Source organism: Lissotriton vulgaris, chromosome 5, assembly GCF_964263255.1.
Source record: "Lissotriton vulgaris chromosome 5, aLisVul1.2, whole genome shotgun sequence".
NCBI classification, from domain to species: domain Eukaryota; kingdom Metazoa; phylum Chordata; class Amphibia; order Caudata; family Salamandridae; genus Lissotriton; species Lissotriton vulgaris.
The window spans coordinates 1,626,090,436-1,626,114,194 of record NC_141693.1 but is presented as its reverse complement, the minus strand read 5'-3'; the positions used below and the strand labels follow the sequence as shown (position 1 = coordinate 1,626,114,194).

The following is a 23,759-nucleotide window of genomic DNA, read 5'->3' as shown; positions in this document are numbered from 1 at the left end:
TAACACCACGCCATGTGACTCAGCTATCCAGCAGAGGCAATGGTGAAAAGGAAAATTATTTTATAAGCATTTAATTTTCATTGTTGCGTCTGCTGGGTAACAACAGTGGGGCAGCGCCCTTCTGCCATACTGCCCAGAATATGCATGAAAAGGAGTTCTGTATTAAGTGCCAGCAGGATAGTGTAGTTGCTAGTAAAACACTAACACTGCGGGTGTGTTTAACATAAACTTAATTTGGTTACAGTCAGTGCTTAATTTGTGAAAGAAAATGTGATGGTGTCCGAAGCTCTGCTCTGAAGCCTTCGTCCGGTGCAATTAAACTTTGGTGCGTGGAATACCAAGGCTGATGGTCTTTAATCCACAATTAGACACTCCCTGCCCCCTTTTCTTCCTCTTGCAAACTCTTGCTTTCTCCTTTTGTGACAATTTTTCTGTCTTTATCTTTCTCCATCTTTCTTATTTGTGCTCTTAAATATAATACCTAGTGCATGTAAAGAAGTGCCAGTCCTTCAAAATAAGTACCTGTGCACCGCACCGGCATTCATCGGCTGAAATTGAGCACTGGTTTCAGGTGCATCCAAAATGTAAACTGGAATTAAACAAAACCCTAGCGCAATTGCCATGTTTGGGTAGCATGTCTAAACAAGCAATGGCAAAGCCAGTGGGTCTTATCTTGAGACCTATTGGCTTCCCAATGATTAATGCCATGCTGAAAAGTAACGCAGCTGTTGTTCAGCATGACTAAAAGTAAGCAATAAGTCTAACCTATTGATGTTGCAATTATTTTCCACAGTGCTGATGCTGTGCAGCATAGCTGAAAGTAAGAACGTAAAAAATATTATAATTTTTTTACCTTCCGGCATGCAGCCTAGTAGCTATGCTGCTATACAACATAGGTAAAAAGACATCGACAAAGTCAGTAGATCTTAAAAAAAAGAGAGACATTTTGGCTTTGCCAATGCTTGTTTTTCTCGGCTTCGTCCCTCTCATCACTCCACCACCTCCAGACTGCATTTCTTACTCTGTCCTGCAGCCTAAGAATAAATATCAAATGTTAACCCATCTATACACATCGGGCTATTTACAAAGCTTCATCTTCGATCTCCTGTTTTTTTTACTCTTACACCTTCAAGAAAAATATGCATATTCTTGGTTAATTTGCATTTTTCTCGTGGCGATGGTCTTTAATGTATGTTAAGTGATTTGGAAAAATGTTCTATAAAAAAACGCGCATAAATGCAATAATTATCTTCTGGTCTCACTCAGCCGCGTAGCTAGGGGGGGGCGGGGGGGGCGGTCCGCCCCAGGCGGCACCTTATCTGAGGCGGCTGCGGCCGTGCGGGCGGGCCGTCACTCTCTGACTGACTGACTGGAGAGGCGAGGCCCGGCCCGTTGCGGCCGCTGAGGCCTGCTGTCCTGTGCTGTGTGACCTGCTCTCAGCTGTGCTGTGCTGTGCGGCACGCGGTGTGACCCTGGGCCCGGTGGCCGGGCCCGGGCGGTGCTCTGCTTCAGCTTAATTTAAAAGTTAACATTACACGGTGCACCCACGATATGTCAATCATGACAGTGAGTGAGTTAAATAGGAGGCATACAGATTAAGCGCCTGATCACGACGACGTCTGACGTCAGCAGCTATCTCAGTACAGGCAGGGCCCCCCCCACCACGTACCACCTCCCGCCCAGTCCCAGACTCGCTCACAGGGCCGTCAATTAGGTAGTGTGCGCGGTGCGCACAGCCGCAACCAATGACGGCCCTGTGTAACACTTTGGGCCAGCCCTCGCTCTCGCCGCCCGCCGCACTGCTGGTGACGCGTTACGCGCCCCTCCCGTCGTGTCGAGCCTCGAGGTCCGGGTGTGGAGACCGAGACCAGCACCATCTTGCCGTAAAGACCATTGCCTGCCCTGGCCCTGCTGCAGCTGCCCTGTTGCTTCCTAGTGTGCTACAGTACTAGAGTAGTACAGTACTGGGCTGTGGCGGTGGGGTGGCTGCGGGCGCCGGGCGGCACTCTCTCTGCGCGACTGGAAGCCTGCTGCCATCAAGGCTGAGGCTCCTATCAGAGGTCGTGATGCACTATAATTTATTGAGGTAAGAGGTGAGCTGATGGATCATGGGGGCGGCGGGTGTCGGGGTGTGCGCTGGGGCTGCCCTGCCCCTGCCTCTGTGCCCAGTCACGTGGCTCGGCTGGCACGGATTACAGGCCCTCCTTGTAATATCTGGCGTGGGGAATGTTTGTTCCTTCAGGGCACCCTTGCATTCTGTGAGATCAGGATTTCAGGGGGAGGAGGAATACCCCACAGGTAAGACTGGGGCTAGTAATCATAGTATTTACAATTTGTATAGCGCACATCGTCAACTGAAACATCTCTTGGCGCTTAATTCCTGTCCCTTGGAACCCCTAACCGGGTGGCTCTCCCGTTTGTAGAGGGGGGAGTAACCTTCCATATGCACTCTTTCCCAGAGGTCGCCGCAGCAGGCGCACAACCAGTGTGAGTGTCTCGCAACAAGGTGTGATAGAGGCCGCGCTTCTGCCTGCCTCTACCCGCCCCCTAAAAGACGGGGTGGCCCGGGCCGAACTGAGACCGGCTACACGTATGCACCAAACAGAACTAACATGTTAAATCGAAGAGCATGAGAAGGAAATAAAATGAAGACGGCCAGGGCACATCATTTCCACAAGTCCCATACAATTTTACACCAATAGTGTGGAACGTTGCACGGACTGCTTTCCAGTGGTCAGCGAGTGAACAATTCGATTTGGCATCTATCAGACGTCAATGCAATTCCTGTCCTGGTCGCCAGAGCAAAAGTTGCTGCAAAACTAACGAGTGTAACATGGAGACTGGAGAGCAGGGCAGTCTGTGGAAGAAATATATTGTAAGGCTTTGAATATATAAAGAGACAGGCTGACTGAGCCAGCATGTGTCTGTGTGCTGTTGGCGAGATAACCTTTCTGCTGCAGAGGTGCCTTGTAAAACAAGCTGCCGTCTGCCTGCTTTTAGGGTAAATCAGTTTGTTCGAGTCAGCAGGTTGTCAGCTGTAGACTTCCGAGTAACTAATGAGGCGACCTCCCCCTTTATCATTACTGCGTCATTGTTTTCTGTTGCTCTGTGAGGCTTGTGTAAACGTTTTTTAAACCACACATTTTCATTTGCTTTTCGGATTTCTGTTCATGCTAGATTCCAGCCGTCTAGTTTAACTGTCTTTAACTGTTTAGGCCATAATAGTTCAATTCTATGTCTGTAAAATTCACATGAGACGATAGATGTCACAAGCACTGCTGATGCAATTTGCATAGCTGCTGGCCAAGGTTTCAAATCGCTACCTATGCTTTGTGTAACAACATCTTCATAATTTCAGTATATGAGTGGCATTTCAACTACTATGAGTGACACGCTGTCTTGAAAGCCATACAATGATGACAAGGGAAACTTATAAATATTTCATTTGAAATTAGACTCACTTGAGCATAGCTGCCCCAGAGCACATCACGTTTGTGCAGATCCACACTGTTTTAATGGGGGGACTATGATGTATGGTCATTTAATGGTCAGCTGTAGATGATGGATCCCTGAACAGTGTCATGTATGTGCATGTTTGCTTTGTGCTGAGGGGTAATTGTTCACACAGCTCTCTGATGGATGTCACATGTGGGTTTTCTGAGTCCCCAGATAGATCATGCAGTCTTGTGTGTTCTCTTTTGTACTGCCAGTCACCGGTGTATTCAACTGTCTAACCTTTGACCGTGTCATGTATGTGCATTTTTGCACACTTTGAACTATTTTTCCATCCTCTCAAGAGCATCCCTAGTTTACAGTATTGTTGCATTTTATGGTTATTGGTCTTGTGTTAAGTCTATGCATAAAGATATGTATTTTTTTATAACTACTTGTGTGGTGTCCCTTTGTAGTGTTCTTCACTGTGTTACTGTGTATGATCATAAATGCTTTACACACTGCCTCTGAGATAAGCCTAGCTGCTCGTGCTACTACGTTACCACAGGGTTGAGCAGGGGTTATCAAAGGGTGTAGGCCCCTTACTCTGACTTAGGAAGAAGGGTCCCCAGTTGGACAGTGGCCAGCCATTTCTAACTAGAGACCCCCATTTCTAACAAACAACCATTCCGATTTTGAGAGGAGTAAACATCTCAATGCCCATTAGATTCCCCATGTTAGACTAATGTTCTGATTTGTTACCTTTGCCTCAAATTGTAAAGCGCTCTGATTTCGCGCTATATAAAACTTTAAAATTACTAAATGTAACTTTCATGATCGAGGTAACTGTTAGCAGCAATACTACGTGTCTCTCTTCGGAGACTCTGACATCTTTCAAGTGCTCACCGTCCTTTTTTCCCAGCAGCCGCCCCCCCCCCCCAACCAAGGGGCGGCACTCTGAAGGGTAGCCCCGGGCGCCACAAGCTCTAGCTACGCCCCTGGTCTCACTTAGCAACCAAATTCTCAAAGGCCCGACTATCCTACTTTTTCAGCTCTCTACATGCACTATTTAGGAGGGTGGAATCAACGGATGATTTTAGGGTAACAGATGCTTTTCAGTCTTCCGTTTCTCAGAGCACCCTCCACCTACACCTTCCCCTATCTACTATATGCGTTAAAACTATAGATTGAGACTGATTCATAAGCAAATCTTAGAAACGTATGCCTAGCCATTGCAGAGATGTAACTTTATTCTTTCATAAGATATATGTTGTCACAGTGTTAAGGTGACTCACGAGGCATAGTTGTTTGTGTGACACGTGCAGGGTTTATTTGTAAAAGAAAAGGTGTCAGGACGAAAGGTTTGCCTATAAGTCCCTAACTGGCGCTATCGAAGGTCGTGGTGCCAAACACCAAGTTGCATAGTATTGATTTCACCGTATGCCTCTTTACTCCACCGCCATACACTCCCTAACTCTGTATCTAACTTTTACAGGTTCTTTTTCATCCCAGCTTTCTCTCTTCATTGCAGTTTTCCAGCCTTTCAATTCCTCCTTCGTTCCCCCCACAGGCTCAAATTAAGCACTGGACACGCAGAACTCCCTTGCAATGGGTAAAAAGCAGTTCACATACAGATTGTAGTATCCTGTGGGACACGTTCTAGTGTTGAGGAGATGGATGTTACACACTTTACACCCACCCCTGCGATAGCTAAAAAGTGGACCATGTTTGCAAATTGGTGCAGTTTTTAACTTGTATCCACGTCATTTATGTGTTTTTTTCTAGGAATGGAAGAGTACGTAGATTTGAGCTAGCTGTTGGCAATGTTTGTTTTATTAACAAGGAAACCAACAGCAATCACTGGCCCAGCAGACCATGAAACAGGCACACACAGTAAAATACGGGCCACACATTTATCTGTTAGAAAAGCCCATCAGGCAATGCCTTATCGCCCTGTAGGCCAGCCTGACCCCAGGGTTGGCCAAACTGCACTCTTAACATCTGCTTCCACAATCTGTGATGCAACCCGAAGGGGTAATCATTCTTGAGAAGTGTAGGAAATGACCATCTTGTGCTCGGGAGAAATGAGCTTTGCTCACTTCTTTCTGACCTTCTTCTACCCCAGTCTTTCTCCCTACTCCTCTCTATCTTATCTATCTTATCTATTTCAGGTATAGGCCCCTTACCTCAATGTCTCTCTACTGCTCCCTGCCCCCTACCTTGGTAGGTAAAAGAGATGACCATTTACAATGCCAATAACTCTGACTCAAAATAATGCGAGACCTATCGCGTTTCTAATACTTGTTTTCCTATCATATATTTACTAAAACTAATATAGTTGCTCGAGTCATTTGCATTGCTTAGCTGTATCACTATCAAGAAATCCTCCAAACTATCAAATTTTTCTTTGTATACCATAACACTTGCTGCCCCATCTTTGCAGATCCCCGCCCGCAATCTGTTAAGAACAAAGGGGCAGATTTATGAGTCCCTTGCGCCACGTTTACGCCGCTGTTGCGTCACGCAAGGCGGCGTAAACGTGGCGCATCCCTACGATCGATTTACAACGTGACGCATCTAGGCAGATGCGTCACGTTGTAAAGCCCTGCGCCGCTTGTGGGCGTTCCGGCGCAGGGTGGGCGTTCCGGGGCAGGTGCGCCTCGCAAAAGTGGCTGAGTGAAATCTATGAGATTTCACTCAGTCACTTTCTACGTCAATTCCTTACGCCTGCTTGAAGCAGGCGTAAGGGTGACGCACCATGCATTGAAGGGGTGGCTCCTGTGCATTGCAGGAGTCATGTCGCACTTGCGACATGACTCCTGCAATGCGCCGCCCGTGCGCCGAGAGATGCGTCACGCATCTTCACTGCCTTGCACCATGGTGCGCCGCATCATAAATGCGGTGCACCATGGGTGGCGGAGCAGTGGCGCACTGTGGCGCACGTTAACTGGCACATCCCTGGGGATGCGCCAGTTAACATAAATCTGCCCCATAATGCTATACTTTGGCAGTTACAGTTGCTCAGCACTGCCCCAAATGAGTAGGTAACAGTATGTGGTCGGGATCTTTTTGATTACACACGTATGTTACATTCAAAGCAGGCCTACTGCTTGGCAAATGATAAATGCACTAACTTAGAGATTGATAGATAGACCGCAAGACATAGGGCATAGAAAACTAATCATTTTAACAGAAAATAAATAACTGAGTGAGCAAGATCACAAGCAGGTTAGTGTTTGTTATGTTAACAAAAGTAATAGAAATATTGTGAAGTGGAAACTACTATCCTGCTGTCCAGAGAGCTAATCATCGCAAAGCCATCTATCTCAGCACTGAGAAAATGTTGAAGGAAGCAGGTCACATTACATGTACTTGCCTTCTAGATGTGCCTCTGACTGAGGCATTGTTTGTTCACTGATGCAGATATAAGTGGCGGCAAAATACCCCACCATCCCTCCCCCACCCATAGAAATTCATTGGGGAAATGTATTAGAGACTTAAGAATTTGGGACAAGCAGACATGAAGATTGGTTGCTTGGGGGGATACTCAACAGAGCGGGTATTCTACTGCAGGCCGGGAAGCTTTCTAAGGTGTATGGGGATATTACATTAGTTTGGTGTAAGGCAATTAGGAAACAATACTACGATGAAGGATGGCATTGCTCATGGACGTTGGACTCTGCTCGCGATGTGCTCAAAACATCCTACTCGGCGTATGGAGCGAAGCGGCAGAAAGATATGGTCTGGTACTTACCTAGGTCCCCTATTCCACTACTGTACGCACAGATTATGGGGTAGGGATGGCACCTCCCTCCCCCAGGCTACAGCATTGAAAACTACACAAACAGATTATATTTTATATTTTTGGATTGGGGGGTGTAACCCCCCGGCCGTATTTACTAAAATTAAAGAACATTATTAAAAACATTATGTACAAAATTGTACGCAGAAAGTACAGATACATTGATAGACAAATGTTGTTACAGTGCTAACCTTAACACAGTTTAATACACAAGACACTCCTACCGTAAATCTAACCATGCATGTATTTACTTTCTGCATGTTCCATCTAGAGCCTACGGCAAGGTCAATGACTGGCAGCTCCCCTGATCCCAGTGTACTACCAATACTACTCCCGGAGTAAGGTTGTGCAGGGGGTACAGCTTATCGGACAGATACTTTCCCCTGGGGCCCCCCCTACGCCCTGTGCCTTAAACCCCATTACGTGGGCTGCAGACTTCTGCATACTGGTGCCTTGATGCACATGCGTGTGCGGGGATGGCCCAACACCCACTGGGAAGGATGACTCCCCTGCACCCGACAGCCTACTTACCAGCTGTCACTACCCCTGGAGTTATATGATGCTGACTGCTAAGGACTGAAGACTATGCTTACCAATCATTACCTTACCGCCTGACTTGAGAAATACAACCAAATACAACAATATTTTAGCTAAAGCAGAATCTCAAATATTCACACTTTTATTACACGTTATTTTCAAAGATTTACATTCAATACCTTCCACTACCTGAAAATAAAAGGTTAAGGAAACAAGAGCAAACACCTATACATTCACAAACCAAGACTTTCAAAAACCCTGCCTTAGGGGATGGGATGGTGTGTGGGAAATAAAAACGGCAACGGCAACGGGCCCTCGGCAGGCCCAGTGGCAATCCTGTGGGGAGCAAGAACAAGAGACTGTTCTGCTCCCCACTGCTCCCTTTTAAGAGGGGCACCCAGGGCTAACCCGTCCAGACCAATCTACCTGGACGCAGGCTGGACGTTTGGACCGGAAGCACAGAAAGTGCTTCCGGTTCAAATGTCCCGCCTACTGTCGATTGTGGGAGGGAGCACCGCATCACTGACTGACGCGGCCTTCCCCCTCCCTCTCCTGACTCGGGGACTAGTGCGACCGCCATAATGGCATCACAGGCTATGCTAGCCCTCGCTTTCCCCATATGGTCTGGTATTTACCTAGGTCCCCTACTCCACTACTGTACTCCACAGATTATGGGGTAGGGATGGCACCTCCCTCCCCCAGGCTACAGCATTGAAAACCACACCAAAAGATTATATTTTTGGATTGGGGGTGTGTATCCCCCCAGCCGTATTTATTAAAATTAAAAAACATTATTAAAAACATTATGTACAAAAATGTACGCAGAAAGTACAGATACATTGATAGACAAATGTTTCTACAGTGTTCACCTTAACACAGTCTAATACACAAGACACTCCTACCGTAAATCTAACAATGCAGATATTTACTTTCTGCATGTCCCATCTAGAGCCTATCAGCTCCCCTGATCCCGGTGTACTACCAATACTACTCCCGGAGTAAGGTTACGCAGGGGGTACAGCTTATCGGACGGATACTTCCACCGGGCAACCCCTACGCCCTGTGCCTTAAACTCTATTACGGGGGCTGCTGACTTCTGCATACTGGCGCCCTGATGCACATGCGCGTGCGGGGGTGGCCCCAAGCCCACTTGGAAGGATGACTCTCCCGGCTCGCACCCCGACAGCCTACTTACCAGCTGTCACTACCCCTGGAGTTACATGGTGGTGACCGCTAAGGACCGAAGACTATGCTTACCAATGATGACCTTACCACCACAGGCCAGCATAGTTGTCTGACTACCTGGCCTCCCCCTCACTCACTAGGGAGGTCATGAACTGCGCCCCCTACACTCCACCCAAGCTAGGATGTCCTCCATGAAAGCCTAATTCCCTTTGTGTGAAAGTTGCACTGCGTCCTATAGAAAAAACTGTTCCCCCTGATATAACGGTGTCCTATTGACCTCAACCTAGGGGTCCTAAACAGTTTATCAAATTTGTTGTTGATCAGCTTTACTGCGTGATTCAACGTTCCTACTGACTCGACCCCCCCCCCCTCCACTGGAACCTAGGGACCATGTGAGACCATGTAATTATCAACTAAGAACACTGCTTTGCCACCCACCCCACTTATGTGAGCAGATTCTTCCACAAGCACCCTCCGGCCCAATCGGGCCAAGTCGTTACCCGCTAGGTGGAGGATCTAGATTGCAGGTGGCCCCTTGCTTGCTTTCAAAGTGCGGTTCACCAGCTCCCTGAATTGACCTACGCACAAGCCAACCTGTCCAAAAAATGATAACCTAACCCCCAGCTGATGGGCCCTAGCCTTTGAAGGGCCCTGAAAAGAAAGATTTTAAAGGGTGGACGTATGAATGCCCCGCAACCCAAATAGCTTGATAATCCTGGGGCGAAGAGTGAACCATCACCTCCATTGTTGTCTTGAAGTTTGCCGTCCAACGTTTTTCCGGTTGGTGCTGTGGCTTTTGAGTGCGGACACATGCAGGCTTCCCCTCTGAGTCACAGGATGAAGAAACTGCAAGTAACATGGAAAAAAGAGAGACTAGTTAAATGCATTGCTACGCCAGCATGCTGAACCCTTAACAAACTGCAAGTAGCACTATCTGATAGTGGACTACACCCTCCACTCTGAGTCACAGGATGGAGGGCAGGTGCAATTTGTATGTAGGACAAAGTCACACCTTGCTAGAGCATGTGCAGCCACACATACTTTTTATAACAGTTAGAGGACCACCTACCAATCCTCTTGAAGGGCTCGTCCCCCAGCCCTCTTGCTGCTGCTTCAGTAGCTGCCACTATCCTAAAGGAATGAGTCCCGAAGTCAGCAGTGTCTAGCCCAGTATTCTCCAAGGCCAAAACCATGACTCTATTGAACTGGAATATAGTGAGTGGTCACCCGTCCCTATGTCTCAAAAGAGGCCCCCCCGAGACTTGTGCCCGTTGACCCATAAAGGCCTCAAGCATGGAGACGGGGCAACATGCGTTGTTCCCTGCCCTGCGTACTACTATGCTCTCCCACTTTCCTTCCTGATTGGTTTTGGACTTCTGTATGGAAATCATCATGGAATCCCTCCCTATGCGTACGTGTCCTACCTGTAGGCCACCCAGCCAATCTTGCATGTTTTTTGGCACTACTTCTCCTACCCTAAAAGCACCGTAAAATGCAAGGCAGAATGCTGCTGCTTGGAACAGGACCACCTCACCTGGGGAAACACAAACCTGCAGCAGGGCCCCCAATAATTTTCCTAACGTTTCCAGTCCTATGGGTCTCCTGGCATCTGGCTGTCCTCCCTGCAAGCGCTACCATCCTTTCAGTGCCTGTCGCACTACGAGGTTCCTTGTGGGATCCCCTCTTTCTCTTATCTTTGCAAAAAAATATATTGCTGTGATATGTCTCCTTGCCCCTGATACTGTGCGTCCCTGTTCCCTCATGAAAGCAAGATATGCCACCACTGACTCAGGGTCATGCCACCTGTGTTCCCACTGTAACCCCAAGAAAAAACAAAAGGACCCAAACGCCCCTTCGTAAGCACTCCTGGTTCTGGGCGCTAGGCTCGCTGCCATGAGGTTCGATACTCGGGGGCACCAAGCTGCCACAGCTGTTCTGGGAAATCAGCTGCGTTATTCAAAATACCTGGCACGTGTTTAGCTTTATAAAGGACATTCAATTTCATGCATTGTAACACATCATCCTGCACTTGGCAATTTGGCTATTAATGCATTCTACTACTGCCATGTTGTCAAACCAGAATATTACAGGTTGGTTTCTCAGTTCCTCAGCCCATACGGAGAGTGCTACCAGGATTGCAAAAAGCTTTAGGAAGCGTATGTTACTTGTGAGCCCAGAGTCCCTCCACCAACCTGGCCATCGCTGCGCCACCCATTTGCACCCCAGAATAGCCCCAAAACCTTCTCTACTAGCTGCGTCGGTCATCAGACCCAGTTCCGGACTGGACGGGGTTGGCTGGGCCACACCACTCTCCCATTAAAGTCATGCAGGAATGCTTTCCAAATCAGCATGTCCTGCCTGACTTCGCCGGTCAGCCTGGTGTGATGATGCTTCTCTCTGAGGCCTGACGTGGCCTGTGCGATGGTACGGGAAATGGGGGCATGCCATTTAGCAATGCGAAATTCAATTGACCCACTACCTACTGTAACTGATGCAGTGTAACCTTTTCCTTTTGAGGCAGTGTTGCAATGCCACCCCAAAATTCTTCACTTTATCTGCTGGTTATCTAGACACCCCTTGCACCGAATCCAGTTAAATCCCCAGGAACTCATGGTTGTACACTGACCCACTGTCTTACTGGGTGCCAAAGGCACTCCAAAAACCTGCATAAGGGTACAAAACTTTGACAGAGCTGACCCGCATTCCCCTGAGCCAGATGCACCTAGAAAAAGTAAGTCATCAAGGTAATGCAGAACCCACTGGTGCTCAGAGTCCCTTCTGAATGCCCACTCTAAAAAATAGCTGAATTTCTCAAAGTAGGCGCAGGATACTGAGCAACCCATCGGCATACATTTGTCCACATAGTACCTCCCCTGGAATTGGAAGCCCAGCAAGTGAAAATCTGCAGGATGCACAGACAGCAACCTAAAAGCGGATTCAATGTCTGATTTTGCCAGTAATGTTCCCTGACCTAACGATCTGAGCATGTCTACTGCCTGATCAAAAGATGCATACTTTACACTACACAGTGTGTCAGCAATGGCATAGTTCACAGAACTACCCCTTGGCACTGAAAGGTTGTGGATCAATCTGAATTCGCCTGGCATTTTCTTAGGAACCACCCTCAGAAGTGAGCATACAAAATCCTCCATAGGGACATCCTCAAAAGGTCCTGCCACCCTACCTAGGTTTACTTCCTTCTGGATTTTCTGCTATGCCTTGATTGGACCTAACTGAGAGCTGGTTCCTGCAGTGTGCCACCCCTTTTTAGCCCTGGGCTGGTATCCTGAAACCTTCAACAAACCCTTATCCGATCGTCCTGGCTGTTCCAGGGCAATTGTACAATTCTAACCAGAGGATCATGGCGCCAACGTCAACTGGAGATCTAGACTTTTCCAAAAGTTTCTCACTATTCTTGCTATTTGCCCCCTTTTTCTCTGGATTTCTTGTGACACCTGGACTCGGGGTGGGAGAAGTTCCACAGAAACCACAGGAAAGCTTGAACCTACATGTACCTGGCGCTCTACTCAGGTTCTTCTGTTATATTTGAAACAGACACCTATTGTACCTGTGCTCCCTGTTTTCCGGTGACCCGTCCATGTTACTGTGGGGTCTGCCTTAAAAGGTTGAAACCGTACACTGTCCGATGTTAGCCCCCGCATGTTGTCTGTTGAGCCTTGAACAAATGAATGAACATATCAGTCTGGTTCCATCCTAATGTAGGGTCCTGTGCCTTAGCCCTCATAAAATCTTTATCATATTCCTTCCACCAATCACCCCCCTTTGTTGCATGTGTGACAGTGATCCTATTCTGATAACATGCCATCTCAGACCCAAACTCTGGGAAACGCTCTAACATGACAGCCATGTATATGGTGAAACCCTGTATCCAATTGGCTAGGTTCTCCTCCACCCTGTATTTCAGAATTATGTTTGACCACTCTTTGTGATGTGTCCATTCCTTGTTCTTCCTTGCTTCCTCCCTTTCTGCCTCGTCCATCAGGAGGGAAAAATGCTAACATATGCCCCCTTCCAGATCTTTTCTTTAGTCTCTTGAAACAAATTTCGCCCTACATGTTCCCTCCGAAGTGCATCTCCCCCAAGCCTAGTGGAGGCAATGTTGTACTCGTACCTGCTGGTGCTGCTGCATCCGCCATCTTGGACGCTCTGGTGTCTTTTGTGTCGCTGGCTGCTACCAGGACGTCTTTGCCACCAGAGACCGGTATCGTGGCACTGGGTTTTGCACTCCCTGCCGGTACTGCCGGTACTTCGTCTGGCTTCCCTTTCCTTAGTTCAGCCATTAGTTTATTGGCCCTTTCTATTGCATTGCCCCTCCGCAGTTTGCCCACGCAGAGTGAGACCAATTCCCCACCGACTCCAGAAAAGGGAGCACTGCTGCCAGATTGGACGCTATGTCTGGCTGATCTGCCGTAACTTCCCCTGGACATTCCCCTTGAGGAGGCACAGGGACAATCGTCTGGCCCTCTGTTAGTCCCACGGGCACTGTTTCACTTGGATCCCCCTCACCCTCGGGACTTGGCATAGGTGCCGGTGTAACCTGCACTGCCTCCCTTGGTGCCCCCCCACCCTCTCCCACTGGGCTTATGCCTGTTCCTTTTTGGCATTGGCAGGGAGTAGGTTTTAGGTGGAATAATAGGCCGCCTGGGCCTCCCCTCTGGCGCCTCTGGACTTTCTACCTTATCTTGCAACCTGTTGAGGGTCTATCCCATTACCTGTACTTGCTGCATTAAGGGCTCCAGCAAGATGTCCATAAGTGAACGCTTCTTATTCCGCTGTACCTTAGGGGTCACAGGGTGTGAGGCTAAGTTGTGTAGGACCTGCCCATAAGTGACCTGTACTATGCGTAGACTGTAGCCCCAGATATGTGACTGTGTCACCTCTTACCTCCAAGAAGCAGCAGCCCCAGCCAACTCTTGCACCCAAGCAACCACAGCCACGACCTACTGGCTAACCCAGTAAGCTCAGGTGAGTCGCCCGCTCAAACCCTCTGGAGCTTCCAGAAGCAATGAGATGCTGGCTAGTCGGTGCTGCCCAAGCCGGTTCCTCCACTGGCTACCAGCAACTGCCCTGAGGCTGAGCAGGCAACTGTCTCGTCCTCCCAAAAATGCGCTTTGTGACACACTGCGGGAAAAACAACAACACTGGTTTTGCTGCGCAAGCCCCTACGTCTCATACACAAACCTTTGACTAGCCTTTGCTTGCACCCTTTTCAGAAATACCTACAACTTGCTATGAAACAAATAACTACACATCTTGTTGATGGTGGCAGTGTTAAAATGAAATAGGGAGCTATAAATATTAGCTGGAACAGCTGACCTAGTTTACCAGGGTACCCGCGGTACAATTTAAACAGTTAATGTCCCTAAAACAACTGTGCTGGCTCTGATAGTGTCCATGCATGTGATTAAAATGCAGCTGAGTGAGGAAAAACACCCTGCAGTGTCCCTTATCAGGCTGTTGTAAATAATTCAGCAAATCTCAAGGCCCACTGGGAAAGATGCTTTAAATTGCTGGCAGCCACACCCCTCTCAGAAACACACTTGTAGTGGGCACTCTCGCTTTAATTCACCACGCCCCACTGGTGTACCGCTAACACACGCTGCAATTAAACACCCCTGCCAGAAATACTCTTCAACTTGAAGCGCTTCCCTTGTTGTACCGCCTCCATATATAGCGTGTTGCCCACAAAACGTACACCGCACCCCCCGACAGAAATATACTCGCGGTAGGCACTCGCACTCTAAATTGTAGCGCTCACCCGGCGGACCACTCACAAATTCAACGCTTACTATGGACAAGAGGGACGGCACACCGCACCGAGCTCCTGCCGCTCGACTAGACCGTACGTATCACCGCTGTTCCTCCTGGCGAAAGACCTCGACAGGTGACTCCAGACTCCCCTCCACGCTCAGACGAACCTGCAGGGGGAACAAAAACACGCACTCCTGCGGTGATCCTGGGTGATTCTCTCTGCTTCGCCACCAGGCTTTAAACACTCAGGCACTGCGTCTCTCCTCTTCCAAAGAAAACCTGTGTGGAAATAAAAAAGAAAAACAGTTACGGGCCCTCGGCTGGTCTGGTGGCAATCCTGTGGGGAGCAAGAACAAGAGACTCTTCTGCTCCCCACTGCTCCCTTTTAAGGAGGGCGCCCAGGGCTGACCGGTCCAGACCAGTCTACCTGGACGCAGGCTGGACGTTTGGACCGGAAACACAGAAAGTGCTTCTGGTTCAAATGTGCCGCCTCCTGTCGATCGGAAGGCACTGTGGGAGGAAGCGCCGCGTCACTGACTGACGCGGCCTCCCCCCTCTCTCTTCTGACTCGGGGACTAGTGCGACCACCATAATGGTGTCGCAGGCTATGCTAGCCCTGGCCTTCCCCAGGAGGTTCGGCTGGAGTGAGCCAGAACAGGCCAGAGTGAGACCGAGGACTACGACTTGAGGGGGCTGGTTCATGGTTTGTGGTTCTGCTGTGAGGCTCTCACACCAAGGAAGATCAGCACTCAAAAAGCCCAGCAAGTAAAATGCATTATTATTTATGAAGAAAAATCCAGCAACGCTTGTAAAATGAACAAATGTACTCAGCCTCCGTCATTGTTACAGGAGAGTGTAAATGATTATTGCAAATTGAATTGATGGTTGTTATTTTGGAAACCTTAATGCATGTCACAGCATGTCACTTGTATACATAGGTTATATATTCACTTGGGGCACCGTACACCTCCTTTCTATTGTAACAGGGTTTTTTTTCATAAATAATGATTCATTTCACTTGCTTGGCTTTATGAGTGTTTCTTCTGAACTTGTACATCTTTTCACTGAATACTGCCATTGCGCTTAATGAATACTATTATTCTAAGTATTAGTGTTACTGTTTTATTATTTTCCCATGCACTGATTTTCTTTATATATTATGTACCCTGGTTTCTCGTGAGTAGGGTGACCCTTGTCTCTTCTGTACGCCAAAGTGGAGGGGGCACATTAGGTGATTGCAGTGTCCCCTGGGTGCAGAGGTAGCCACTCTAGTGAGTTGGTGCGGCTTGTACTCTGTGGCACAGCCTGAATTCCCTCACAGACGTTCTCCTGTGTGTTTCACCAGGACTGAAGGATTGAGAAGACTGACAATATTTTGCCCTTATAAGGTTTTTGCTTGAGACTAGTGCTCTATCCAGGTTCTACCTAGCCGACAGCCCATTTTCTTCCCCATTTCTCTTATTCATCTACATTTTAACCCTATTGAGCTGTTCATTTAATTTATTTTTGTTGTTTGTATTTTGCAGGCTGCTTGAGTGAGTGGGATGGTGTTAACTGCTGGTCGTCAGACTCTATTGGAGAAACAGTGGCTGTTACCTGCTTGGATATCGAAGGACTGTTTAAAAAATCAAACGGTAAAGTATAATTCTTGCTGCAAATGAAGACATTGTGTGTAGACTAAAGAAGCAAACTTGATGACAAGGAATCGTTCTGAAAGACAGTTAACATGCGCTGCTCTGTCTAACAGCTTTATTGGAAACTTTAGTGCCTTAGGGCGGTCCTGGGTGGACTCAATGAACAAACTATGTAATCATTTGGGACGTGTAAAGTTGTGGTTATTAATGGTTATGGGATAATAAGAAGTTTTAGTTTGAATGTTGTATGCTGATGAAAAAAGACAGTAGCTTGTGCATGCTCCTGGGTTAGGGAGGATGTGACAACTGGCGACGTATAAGGGAAACATGCCATGAGGAGACAAGACTGCTATACCTGAGAGCTTGCAAGGATATAACAAACTGTTAGTACATGCCACATGCACCTCAAGGCGGTGTTAACAAGTCTTCAATTAGAGATTGTGGAGTTCAAGCTCCACTCCAGCCCGCTCAAGGCCTTGTGAGCCTAGCAAAGGAGCGCAGTTGGAAAATCCTGTCAAGAGTTGTCAGCCAGGCTGATGAAGACTATGTTGCAGAACCAGAACATGAGGCATCTTTCATGCAAAGAGAACGCTAAATCAGGTACAACATAAAAGGCAGCCACAACCGAATATAACGTTAAAAAGTCAGCGACCACCAGGTATGAGTAGTGAACTTAACTCACCAGCCTCATGACCACAAAATCAGGCAAAACCGAAAGTGAACACTGGGGTTGTGCTCACAAGGTTGTTGGTCCCCGTAGAAGCCACTGAGGACACCTTCTGAATTTTAAAATTTTTGAGTCGGCTACCACAAGAGACTGGATGGTTTGGTGCTGCCACAATTTTAAAACCTCCATCACCATTTGATACCATCAAAAAGTAGAATATTTGTGCCAGATGGACTACGTGGATAGAGACTTTCATTGATTGGAAAAAAATAAATGATAAGAAAATCATTTAATACTTAAAGAATACTGGTGATGGAGTGTTAGAAGTGGGAAAGAAAATCACAGGTGTAGCCAAACCTACGGAGTGAAATAGCTTTTGGCTTTTATTTCACTGTGAGGGCACACTAACCCTAAAATGCATAATTTTTACATATTAGCACCCTGCCTCACAGGCTAACAAGGCAAACTACAGGGGTGACCTGGAATATATAAAAATATGCTTTTTCTACATGGGATAGGCAGTTTTTACTGCCAAATATCACTGTAGCAAATTTTAACCACAGCACAACCAAGGCAATGGTGCCCCTAACAGAAATATATTTTTGTCTTTTATGTGGGAGTGTATAACACACGGCAGACATTAGAGATTTAACTTCCCATTGCATATGCACACTTGAATCACCACTTACAAAGGACTCATAGGGATGTTTAATCAGTCACATAGGAACTTTAAATGAACAGCACATGATTTGTGAATTCCATGATGATAATAATAACTGAACTCCAAATGTCAGTGTTAGTTAATAAGAGTATGTTTGTGATTACCATTTTGAATTGTTACTGTCTTAGTTATTTCTAGTAGGATTCAGACTAATCCTGAACATCCTTTTATAACCTTCTATTTTGAACACTCAAACTTTGTTTTCAAACTGCTCACTGTAAAATTCAACCCTTGCTCTTTTTAAGCATACAAAACAAGCAGTGTTTTTATTATTCTGTCCAGTGTCATTTTGTTGGGGATAAAGACTGGTGAGAAATATTTTGCTCTTGTTTGTGTTATTTTATGTAGATTTGTAGAGTAGACTATCACCCGGGAGGGTATGCTGAGACTGACCAGATGTGAGTCTTGCCAAGCCTAGGGCCTAGTGGGACATCTCCAAGTCAAGTCTTCAGCTTTTTGTAGAAATTAAGAAGTGAGGAGGAGGTTCCTACTTGTAACAATTGGTTGTTTCACTCTATAGGAGCAATGTAGTAGAATGCTTGACCAACAGATCCGGTTTTCTGCAAGTGTGAGATGTAAGTAAGTAGTAGTCCGGATGAGCGAAGTTGAATGTTTGGGAAAGCAGATGTGATTGTTGAAGTATGCTAGGTCAGTGTTGTGTAGTTCTGTGAAAGTGAAAGTGTGGGTAAAGAGTTTGAATTGTGCTCATTTGTGTATGGAGCCAGAGGAGATCCTACAACTACAGTTTGATATGAGGGTGATGTGGGAGGTTGAGATTGATTTTTGACCCCGAAGGGGCTGATTAGGATGTATGATGCTACATCACAAGCGTTTTCATCGCAAACATTCATATCGCCGTCTTTACATCGCACACACATTCACAACGCACACTGTCACAATGCAACCCATTACTTTGCTCCACCATTGAAATGCATACAAGACAGAATCACTATGCACACAAACACCCTGCATGCTTTAACATCGCATTTTTTCCAGAAATAACACACATGAGCATGAGCACACCCCTCCGGAGTGGCGGTGGCCCTGGTGCTGGTCGCAACCAGTGGAGAGCCCCTAGGTCACCCCTGCGTGGAACTACCAGGTCCTGGAGGAGGCGATGTGACGCTGCTGGCAAGAAGAGTGTGCAGCGAGGTGTTGTGGGCCTGGGTCCACCATGGTGCAGGGCCGGATCACACTCACGCCAGGGGCGGTGGAATCTTAGCTGAGCGGCCTCCCTTGCTTGCGGCCCCTGCCTCAACAACACTGTTGTGTGCCTGTACACTCCGGCGTGTGGCGTCTGCATCTCAAGTGAATCGCTGGCGGGACTGCGGGCAGGCAGCATCGTGCGCAGCCTGGCAGCTCAGGTGGCCATCTGTGCCGTCCAGTGAAGCTCATGGTGGTCCCGATAGGCCATCCCTTATATCTAACCAACGCAGTGAGTAATTGTCCGTCCGGGGCTGCAAGGAGTCGGAGACCTTGCTGGCGCCTTTGCCAGCACTTACAGCGAGTGAGACATGTAACATCAGGAGAGATACTGACAGCTGGTCCTGGATCCCCAGTAGGTCATATTTAAAGAACAGGTCCATGTGGGCCAGCTTCAGATGCATCTACAGCTCGTTTGTTAGTGCAGTACTCCTGGAGTGTCCTGGTTAATCTCCATCACACAATGCCCCCTCATCGGCTTGATTGTGCATGGTGGCACTTCAGTGGTAGGGAGCCTTTTTATTCTGCTCTGTGGTGGGCTTCAATAGTGACCTTGAGATCAGTGTAGTTTACATCGGCGTCACTCAGCTGCCTCACTATCACCCAGTTGGCGTCTGCGACACGTGCACTTGGGCCCAGGTGCGCTGGCTACTGACAACGAGTACTACGGTGTCAATATTGTTAAGCTCTACCTCCTGAGGCACGTATGTTATGCACGGGACCCTCCTTAGCTGCGGGCGCTCAATACTGCAGCTGGCCCGTAGCTGAAGGCTGACTGACGCAGGCAGAATATAAAATACTTTGAAATGTACAGTAGCTTACTCACATTTAATTGGGGGGGATGGGAGCAAAATATGAGTGTGAAACAGTGGACCCCCCTGTGAAGGACCCCAGGTTCACAACTGCACCTGATACAATATTTCCACACTACTTTTGTCATAGTATAAGTGGAAGCAGACTCGACAATATCAAGTAATCCTTGGTGGTTGCAACCAGCCTGAAGTTGCCACCCATTGCAGAAGCACAAAAGAGCCAGTAATGGTGGCAGGATTATGAACTCTTCAGGTAAAATAACATTTTGCCCTTGGAGCGCTCGACCAACACTAATTTTACAATGACAATTGCCATTCTTTTCATTTGATTTGGAGCCACTGTCCGGTTGTGACCTGAAGCATCAGCTGTACCCTGCCTTATGGAAATACTGGGGCCAGTCAAGGCAAAACTACAGACCTCTGTTTTATGTAGAGGTCCAGAAACAAGGGTACAGTATGGGAGCTATTCTGGGCATTTCAGTAGCCAGACAACATCTCCCACCCCCCTGAATCAAAAAACATTTTTAGATTCCATCATAGCTTTGTTTCGGTGTAAATGTTCACCCACTTGCGATGCAATGGCGATAGTTCTCACACTGGTGTTGTGTAAATGGTTTCTGCCCAATGCATTTTGGGCCCTTCTGGTCCTTCTTCGGGGGCTGTATCTCGATCCTGTTGGTGCTCGTTCAATTGGAATTGCTGCAAAGTGCATTACTTTGAACCCGATGTGAAGATGCAATGGCGATGTAACAGCATGGCGATGCAATATGATGCGATGTAACAGCATGCGCGATGTAAAAGCATGTATTGTTAAGGTTGTCGCGATGTAAAATGTGTGTTGTAATGCACCCGCGATGTCTCATCATTGTAATGGGTGTCCGCCCGCCACCTTATCAGAATATGAGACCGCCCTACAGGAAGTCGGCGGTCCTGACATAGGCAATATGATGTGACCACCACCATGGCGGTTGCAATACCTATGCTTTGCATTGTGGCAGGTGCTGCTGGCTGCAGAACTACCCGCAATACAACATGGGGACACCAGACATATCACTGCACTATGTGACAAGGACCAGGCGGTGTCTGCCACATGGTGCAGGTGTATGTATGGGGGCACCATTAGGTGCTCCCCTCATCCCACGGCTCAGGGCCAGGACGGAAGGGGAAAAGGGAGGCCCACTACAGGCCCCTAATGTCTCTTTCTGCCTTCCTTTTAATGTCGGTTTAACCACAATGAAAAAGGCATGCAGAAAGGGACATTGTAATCAGCTTCTAACTTCTGAATCATATGCAGCCTCCCTTTGAGTTTTTTTAAGCCAGCATAAAGGGTATTACCATAATCAATCATGCTTGTGATGAGGGCTTGCACAATGGTTTTCAGGGTGCTGCTTGTGAGAGATTCAAAAATCTTTCTCAGTATCATCAGGGTATGGAAGCATGAGGCAGTGAAGATGTTGATTTGGGTTGTCATGGCAAGGTTGATGTTGATGATGATCTTGAGCGTCTTGGCATGGGTGGTGGGTGTTGATCCAAGCTCTTTTGACTACCTGTGGGAGCCCCATGGTGAAGTGCTCTTCCCAAAGATCACAATTTCCGTCTTGTCAGTGTTCAACTTCAGACAGTTAGTCTTCCTCCAATGGTCAATTACAGTCACGCAGACATTCAACATGGTCCCCGTTCTGGCACCTGGTCATTGAGTGAATGAATTAGTTTTGTGCTGCTGGTGTTGGAGAAGACAATGAATTTGTGGGTGAAGATGATCCTGGTCAGAGGATCATGTATGCATTGAAGAGGGTTGGGATGAGGGAGATACCATGGGGAACTCCGCAGATCAGGTTGCAGGCATCTGAGGTTATGATGCCAGGATGGCTGACTAGGTCCTTCCGGTCAGGAAGGAGCTAATCCATCAGATGTGCTTTGCATTCCAATGTCATGAAGGTGTTGGATGAGGTAGGGTTCAAAGACCATTTCAAATGTTGTGGAGCGGTCCGGAAGGAGGAGGGATACTTTCTTTCCTTCATCCAGAGTCATGCGGGTGTCATCTGGGTGGGGATGAGGGCAGGTTCTGTGCTGGGGTTGGGTCTCAAACCAGACTTAGGAGGTCATTAGGATGGCGTGCGCACTTTGCCCGCCCGCCATCCTCACGGGGATTGGGACCGCCCGCCAATAGCACAGGGGTCCCTTGGTGGGGATTTTGATGCGCCCGCCACTGTGGTGGGCGCATCCCTCATTTTTAACATTGTGGCAGGCGGTGCTCTCTGCACAGCCCGCCACAATGTTAAAAATGCATGTATGCATTTGCATACACGAAGCGACAGGCACCCCGCGGTGCCTGCTGCTTCGTGTATGCAAATGCTGGGGGGTTCGCCCCATGTGCACCCCCACCTCTCCTTCACTCTGGGGGCCCGCAGGGGCCTCCCAGAGTGAAGACGGCATGCCTTTCCGTGGCGGCGAAAGGCATCTCACCAAGCTCATTGTAATATCGCTGGCAGTGTTTAATAGACACCGCCACCATATTAATCCTTTTCTGCCCCAGCCGCAAGGCGACCGGGCAGAAAAGCGGCGGACAGTCTTTCCGTCCGCCGCGGTCCCCCCGCCATACTAATATGGCGGGGGGAATTTAGGTGCAGATGGCGGGTGGATTGGCCCCACCAGGCCAGCGGTGGCTACCGCCAGCCTGGCGGGGGCAATCCGCCCGCCATCCTAACGGGCCCCTTAGTGTTTTTGAGTAATTGGTGAATGTTACAATATTCGTCGAGGCATTTGTTGATGATTCTGCTATCAGTCACAGACTCTTGATTAAAAACTGTTTATTTTTAATCTTCCCAATCTAACCTATCCTATTAATATCAGTAAGCCTTGATATTTCATAATAATATTTTGTGGAACAAACAGATGATTATTATAGTACACATGATGGAGTTTAGTATTTGCCTTGAAAACCCGGGCCCTTATTTATGAGGTCTTGCGTCAGTTTTGCGCCGTTGTGTGAAAGGACGCATTGCTGGAGTTGCGTCACTTTTGTGACACACTCCAGCAATGCATCACTTTTGCGCTTACAGATGCGTCAGAAATACTCTGTATCTGTAAGTCCTTGCGACATGATGCGTCATAAATTAAATATGATGCATCATTGGTGTCGCAAGGAGTGAGCAGTGAAAAGTGACGCATGGCTGTTTTCACGCAGCGATGCGTCACTTTTCATAAATGAGGCCCCCGCAGTATTCCACTTCTTCCTTAAAATTTCCACCCAAAACTGAGTCAATAATTTTAGATTTCCATCAACATGGATGTTTAGCAGTCTGAAGTGTAAATCAGGCATCACCAAATTATCCTTATTGGGACTACATTCTACAGAGGCTATTTGTTAATGACTCTAAATAGCACATTAAAAGCATGACATAACAACAATCAAGCACAGGCAAAACTAGCAGGTCGGGCCTGACAATGTGTATAGTTTTAAACTTGTGGCTCAGTGAACTAAAGCATCCACTCAATGGATCTGTGGTTAATATCATGCTCACAGGCTTGACGTCTGGTGAGTCCACTTAGCTGTTCATCCTTCTGAGGTCGGAAAAAGTAGTACCGTTCAGTAGGTTAAGTATAATCATTTGTTATTTTACCATCAAGATGCCCTTCAGGGGGAATGTCTATTTACAAATAGGCATCATGTTAAAAAACATATATATTATTATTATTATTATTATTATTATTATTATTATTATTATTATTATTATTATTATTATTATTTTATTATTATTATTATTATCATCATCATTATTATTACCTTGATGGCTCAGCAAAGTAAATGTTTGCTGCAAACTGCGGTGTGCAGGATGTCATGAGTTTACATTCCACCAGGACTGGCTCACCCTTCCATCAACAATCAAACTGGTAAATTGAGTACCATGATATAAGTGTTAACAATATACGTTGTACAGTGTTTAAAAAGAGAGACTGGGTATAAAGCTCTACAGATGGCAAAACTACAAAG

At 47.3% G+C, this 23,759-nt stretch overlaps 1 protein-coding gene across 1 annotated transcript in view; it reads left to right on the top strand.

The window, feature by feature from the left end:
• The window catches only part of LOC147716860 (vasoactive intestinal polypeptide receptor 1-like), a 631,302-nt gene that overhangs the window by 97,026 nt on the left and 510,517 nt on the right, over positions 1–23,759 (top strand). Inside the window, exon 3 of the mRNA XM_086919813.1 lies at positions 16,255–16,362. Coding sequence (XP_086775939.1) covers positions 16,255–16,362 — 108 coding nt within the window. The remainder of the gene's footprint in view (positions 1–16,254; positions 16,363–23,759) is intronic.